The sequence below is a fragment of the Sprattus sprattus genome (genome assembly GCF_963457725.1).
Source record: "Sprattus sprattus genome assembly, chromosome: 8".
NCBI classification, from domain to species: domain Eukaryota; kingdom Metazoa; phylum Chordata; class Actinopteri; order Clupeiformes; family Clupeidae; genus Sprattus; species Sprattus sprattus.
In genome coordinates, this window is record NC_137927.1 from 6,437,283 (window position 1) to 6,444,462 (window position 7,180).

The 7,180-nt window shown below is 45.9% G+C and overlaps 1 protein-coding gene across 1 annotated transcript in view; it reads right to left on the minus strand.

Annotated features, from left to right (window-relative positions):
* LOC308368790 (LIM domain-binding protein 2-like) overlaps positions 1-3,324 on the minus strand; it is a gene marked incomplete at both ends in the record, with an annotated part of 34,297 nt that extends 30,973 nt beyond the window's left edge. The window contains one exon of the mRNA XM_080843050.1: positions 3,193-3,324. Coding sequence (XP_080699176.1) covers positions 3,193-3,324 — 132 coding nt within the window. The remainder of the gene's footprint in view (positions 1-3,192) is intronic.
* Between the last annotated feature and the right edge of the window lie 3,856 nt (positions 3,325-7,180).

Genomic DNA, 7,180 nt, shown 5'->3' on the forward strand with positions numbered 1-7,180 from the left:
CTTTTGTTCTGAGACACGTCAGTCAGTGTTTAGCGATGACATATTACTGACGTCCCCCACCACCACCACCACAACAACTAGTAGGGCCTTCCTCGCTAACAGCAGCTGGCTGGTGTGGGAACTGCCAGCACCACTGCAGCACAGAGTGCGGGACAAGCTCAACTGGCCCCAAGTTTCCTCTCTGAGAGACCAGCAGCAGAAGGGGCTTCCATATTTGTATGTATGTGTGTGGTGTGTGGTGTGTGGTGTGTGGTGTGTGTCTGTGTGTGGTGTATGTGTATGTGTATGTGTATGTGTATGTGTATGTGTATGTGTATGTGTATGTGTATGTGTATGTGTATGTGTATGTGTATGTGTATGTGTATGTGTATGTGTATGTGTATGTGTATGTACTGTATATGTGTAAGTACATACAATGTGTGTGTGTGTGTGTGTGTGTGTGTGTGTGTGTGTGTGTGTGTGTGTGTGTGTGTGTGTGTGTGCGTGCGTGAGTGCGTGCGTGCATGTGTGCATGCGTGCGTTTGCGTGTGTGTGCTTGTGTGTGTGTGTGTGTGTGTGTGTGTGTGCGTGCGTGCGTGTGCGTGCGTGTGCGTGCGTGTGCGTGCCATCTCAAGCGGCTAGGCTGGTGGAGAGTGTGTCCACCGGGGCTTGGGCCTCTCCTCTCCTCATGAATAATGTATGCTGTTGTGCCATTGCATCTGAGCAACATTGCCTCACACTTCTTAAAGTCACAACCCTCCCACACACATGCACACACACTGTACTACACAACCCTCACACACACACTGCACTACACAACCATGTCTATACAGTCATTAATAACCCTTTATATAACTCTATCCCTTCTACTACCTACTCTAGAACCCTGTCAATACTACAACTATGCGTTTACTATTCAGCTCCATCACTCTATCTCTCCATCACTCTATCTCTCCTCTTCTATCCTTCCTCCAGATCTCGATCATCAATACATCACATCTCTCTGCTCCTCCTACCCTTCCATCGTGTGTTCAGCACTTGATCAGTCAAAGATCACGAGCTACAGCAACACTCATGCTGTATCTCTATATCGTTTAACAGTCCTACCATTCAATCACTTTCACTTTATCCCTCTTTCTCTTCCACCTCTTCTTCTGCTACTTGACCCACCTTGATCCACCACTCTAACCCAGACACCAGGAGTGGAAAGAGTACATGTTTTTAGAAAACAAAATAAAGGCAGAAAATTACTTTTTTAAACATTAAACAGTGGCTCAATGGCCATAATTCTTACTGTAACCGTAAAGGCACTCACATCTGGGCTTATGTCAACACGAAATAAATAAACACATTTCAGGAATCAGTCAGTAATGCTCCATCATATGACTCTGACCTGTTGATAAGTCCTGAACTGTAGCTTGCACTCGTTTATACAGGAGAGACACAACAGACTGACTAAAATACACATGTGAAGGAACACTGTATCAGGCTCAAGCACTCTTACCATATGCTTCAATGTTTTCACAACGGAGTATGTCCGCATATCTGAAGCGATAAATACTTATAGCATTAGATAAATACTATATAGCATTAGATAAATACTATATAGCATTAGATACATATTCTATAGCATTCGTTATTACTTTGGCACAGTCTATTTTTCTCTCATTTCGTTAATCGACACATTTGGGTGATGCTGTCGTGAATGAAATGATTGAAATGTATCCACAGGCATGTCCGATTTCAGTTGAACAATGTCACTGTCATACAGTTGCTGAACCATCCCTCCACACTGGAGCATCTTTCACTCCACACTGTGTGCCGTGTCTGTGCTCACAGAGCTGTGTGTGCCGTGTCTGTGCTCACAGAGCTGTGTGTGCCGTGTCTGTGCTCACAGAGCTGTGTGTGCCGTGTCTGTGCTCACAGAGCTGTGTGTGCCGTGTCTGTGATTGTAGTTATTCTGTTCTCACAACCCAGACCCAAGACTCCTTCACCTCTGTCCACGAGCTCAGAGCTTTCCCACACATCAGATGTGCTGTGCTGTGCTGTGCTGTGCTCTGCCGTTCTGTGGTGTGCCATGTTGTTTTGGTCTGTGTTGTGTTGTGTTGTGTTGTGTTGTGCTGTGCTGTGCTGTGCTGTGCTGTGCTGTGCTGTGCTGTGCTGTGTGCTGTGCTGTGCTGTGCTGTGCTGTGTCGTTCTGTGTTGTACTGCTCTGTGTCATGCTGTGCTGTGCTGTACGATACGGTCTTGCATTGTGGCGTAATGTGTTGATCTGTGTTGTGCTGTCTTGCATTGTGGCGTACAGTGTTGATCTGTGCCGTGCTATGATGTGCAGTTTTGTTCAGTACAGGACTGTGTCGTGCCTTGTTATTCTCAGCAGTGCTGTGCTGTGCTGTGCTGTGCTGTGCAGTCCACCTAAGCTGTGTATGAGCTTCAACCCAGTCCCTGTGTTGTGTTTTCAGTCAGATGTGTGAGAAAAGAGTGAGCACAGCTCAAAACAAAACAGTCATCTATTCTTTTATTTCTTATCTACCTGGTTTTGTTAAACTCTATGGCATTTGACACTATACAAACAAATTGCTATCAATAAACCATAATGACTATGGAATAAGTGTTTTATACAAAACTGTAACTGACTACAGTAGAGTAGGTTAAGTATGAGTTTACAGGTTAAGATGTTTTAGGATCTAGAATTCTGTACTGGGAAACCAGAGTTATGGCTTTAAAAAAAAAACACATGGTATCAGACTTCCACAAATCCTTTACTTGTTAACTGACACAGAAACCACAGAATAATACTTTGGAGGAAAAAATTACGTTTACAGACCAATTAAGTTTCATTCTAAGGCAGACATACTGTTAGGGAAAATGAGTGTCACTGGTGGACTGAAGACAGACATGTATAACCCCCCACACACCTTTCTCTGCAAATGTCACTACCCGTCATCTCATCACAAATGACTAAACATCGTACGCTTTGTAAGCCACAACCTCAATTCAAACTATCCGAAATAAATAAAGTAGGCCAAACAAACATTAATAAAGTAAGGCTTTCCAGCGCGTCATGTCAACTTTACTTCCCGTCCCGTCTCACTTCTGCATTTGAATACAAAATGCACGACCCTCCGCGGCGTGCTTCGGTGTATAACTCCCCAAACTAGATCATCGCATCTGGGATGACAGCAACGCAAAGCCATTCTGCTACGAACTCACCTCCGCTCGCGACTGAAGCCGCTTGTTCATCTCGTAGATCCGGTACTCTGGCTGAACCATGTACGGCGCGTGCCTCCGGTAGAAGGGTCCGAACGGCGAGGCGTAGAACGGGTCGTGGGGAGGGTTGGACATGTCAGAGCTGTTGGAGCCGTTCCGCGGTTACTGGCTGGACAGTGCGAAAGGCACATCCATGCAGCGCACATGGAAGACGGAAGCTCACGGAAGCAGTGCCAGTCAGAAGCTCTTTCGCGAACTAAACCCAGAGTCGTTTGCCCGCCCGCTGCACGAGGCGCGCTACCGAGCAGCTCAGAGTGAATATGGGAGGCGGGAGAGGCGAAAGAGGAAGGGGTGGGGGAGACTGCGAGAGGCAAGGGAGAGAGAGCGAGAGAGAAAGAGAGAGAGTCCTTATTGGGCAGCCTCAGGCTGCACTGGTTTTGATACTGTTTTGCTGGGCGGATGAAGCTTAAGTCGTGTCTGCACAAGCGGCTCCTGGACTCTCACACTGACACGAGGCTGACAAATTTAACCAGCTAAGTTAAATTAAACAACTTCCTTATAGGCTATATAAATTGTTACACATGAATAAATGCAGTTATGTGTTACTCCAACACGGATTAAACCTGAGTTTAGGGTCTTTACTAATAGTCATGTCACCTCAATGACTGATATAGACTTCTCATCATAGAAGAAACAACTTCATTGAGGTGAAGGTTAAGAGTCAAGGCTCTGATACACAGGGATACTGAGAGAAAAATGTATACCCTGCCTGCACTGTAAGTGACTGATAAATAAATAAATAAATGTCTTATCATTGTGTTAACTATTTCCACACTTAATGTATGAATTGAAGTTCAACAGAAGAGGAAAATGGTTAAATAATGAGGCCTGTTAAGATTGCTGGATGTTTAATCATATGAACAGTTTCTGTGCGGGAGGTATCCAGTGTCGCCTGCCCTGCGACGACCTGAGGGAAAGACACCTTCCCTGGTCTCTCAAAGTAGGAGACAGATGACAGCTGTGAGAATATCAAAAAGGGATCATTTTCATTGATAACCTATCAGTCTTCAGTCACATAACAGGAATGAAGACGCTGTCTTGGCTATGAGAGAAAAGGAGATTGAAATGGAGATGATGGGTGATGGGAGAGACTGGCATGGCAGTATATGTGACGTGTCGCTGTGCTTGTTCAGTGGGCACACATCAGCAAGCTACTCCATATGGTCCACTGAAGAGAATCCCAGCTATAGGGGACTTTATACTGCTTACACACTCACACGGCACTATCAGGAGCTGTATTAAAGCAACAGTGAAAAGCTCTTTGCCATCACGCAGCCTTGGTAAACAGATACTGAACATGACGTTAGTCTTTGTGATGTTAGACCTTCTGAAGATAAAGGGGATGTGACAGTAGTACATCCATGGTGCCAGCCTATAGAAAGTCCAACAGTATCTTTTCATCAAAGTCCTAGTGTTTAAGAACAGCAGCTACTTACATCTGCTTTCTTTTTACCTCAACTCATTAGTGTCATGAGGTGTTTGTCAGTGCTGCGTTTGTAAAGGGTTTGGGCACTTCTCTAACAGACACACAGATGATGTCAAGCTAATCAGAACCTTTCTGAACCTTCAGGGAAACAGTGTGTCAGTCCTTTGAATATTTAGCCTCAGACGTTAAGCTGAGATGCAGTGCTGGTATAGCTTCACATCCAGCCACCGGGATTCCCTGTGGATTCTGCAATGAATTACACCAATTCTCTGGATGATAGACGTGGAGGTGCTTGTAGACATCAAACACATTAAGAATGCTTAAAAAGTCACTTAAGATCGTTTTAATTTAGATAAGATTTACTTGGAGTAAAGCCTCTTGTTGCTTAAATATCTGACTCCAGTTCAAACAGAAGCAGATAGACTGAAATGGTTTGTCTGTTGCCTCAGGCATGTAGATGGGTAATTAAAAAGGTTAGGGAAAATCTATTAATAAACTCTTAATTAAAAAGTAAATGTATTTAATATCTCAGGACCTTTCAAATTGGAATTTCCAACAGGATTTGGGTAAATGCCAAAAGCGTTTTTCCATTGGAGATTTTCCCTGTATTTGTAGTCATTATTTACACAGGTCAAACTTTCATTAACAAACCACTAGATAACCACGTCCCCCAACTCACACACATCTCCACCACCACCACACACACACCACCATCCCCCCCTACCACACACACACCACCATCCCCTCCAACACTCACACATCACTATCACCACCATCCCCTCCAACACACACACATCACCACCACCACCACCACCACACACACACACCACCATCCCCCGTAACACATAAACACACGACCACCACCATACCACTATCCCCTCCAACACACACACACACACAGACACACACTCGCATCACCATCACCACCACAAACTACCATCCCCCCTAACACACACAGTCACACATATACACATGCACACACACATACATTCACCACCATCCCCTCCACAGTGGAGAAGTGAGGGTTCTGGGGGTGGGGGGGTGGGGTGGGGGGGTGCAGGTGGGATAGGCTATGAGTTAGAGACATGAAGATGAAGGGGGCAGAGAGAGAGAGTACATGAGAGGAAATATGAGGGGGCATGGTGACAGAAAGCGAGAGAGAGAGAGTTAGATGGGGAAAACAGTGAAAAATAAAGAGATAAAGAGAGTGCCTGAGACAGAGGAGATGAACGGGACACAGAGAGGGGGGGGGGAGGGAGAGAGAGAGACAGAAGAGAGAGAGAGAGATAGAGAGAGACAGAAGATAGGGAGAGAAAGAGATGGGGTAAACAGTGAAAAAGAGAGAGAGCGCCTAATACGGGGGAGATGAACAGGACAGAGAGGGAGGGAGAGAGAGCGGGAAGAGAGGGAGAGAAAGAGATGGGGTAAACAGTGAAAAAGAGAGAGAGCGCCTAAGACAGAGGAGATGAACCAGACAGAGAGAGAGAGAGAGAGAGAGAGAGAGAGAGAGAGAGAGATGGGTGAACAGTGAAAAAGAGAGAATGCCTAAGACAGAGGAGATGAAGGCAAAGAGGTAGAATTTATGTTTCTTTTTTCCACTTTTCCTGTAAATGCTTTGGCAATACAATCTATAATTGTCATGCCAATAAAGCATATTTTAATTGAGTTGAATTGAGATAGGTTGGTGGATGGAGAGAGAGCAGTAGATGGACATGGAGAGAAAGATTGATATAGGGAGAGAGAGAGAGAGAGCTAGAGAGAAAGAGAAGGAGAGAGGGAGAGAGAGAGCTAAAGAGGAGGAGATGTAGGGAGGGAGAGAGAGCTATAGAGAAGGAGACGGAGAGAGGGAGAGAAAGAGCTGGAGAGAGGGCTAGAGAAAAGGAGATGGAGAGAGAGAGAGCCTGTGGGTAAAATCTGAAATGGGTCAGGACTCCTGAAGCCTCACTCACCCCCTCCTACGGCCTCCCCACTGTTACTATGGTAACCCTACCATAATGCAGGGTATCACAGAGCCTTCACAGGTTGGGGGGTGAAGGATGGTGTATGTACCGTATGTGTGGATGAGGGGGATGGGGGGGGGGCAGTGTTCAAGAGAGAAGGATGTGGGTGTGTGTTTGTGGGGGGGGGGGGGGGGGGGCAGTAGAGGACAGGAGGCATGAATGAGGAGAAGCAAAATATGGAGGAGAGGAACACACAACGAGGGATAGAGAGAAGGATGGAAAGATTGAAAGAAAGAGAGAGAAACAGATGAAAAGTTTCTCTGTCACACATGCCCCCCCGCCCCCCCCCCCCCTGTCACACATGTCCATTGGTTCAGCCAAAACAGTGGTGCATGACTCGACCCAATGTCACACGTACCCATTGGTTCATACCTCAACCCACCCCAGCCCACCCCTGTCACACATGTCCATTGGTTCAGCTGAGACAGGGGTGCATAACTCAACTCATACCTTCTTGGACTTTTCAGACTTGAATCAGTTCAAGGGCAGCGTTACAAACAGAGCT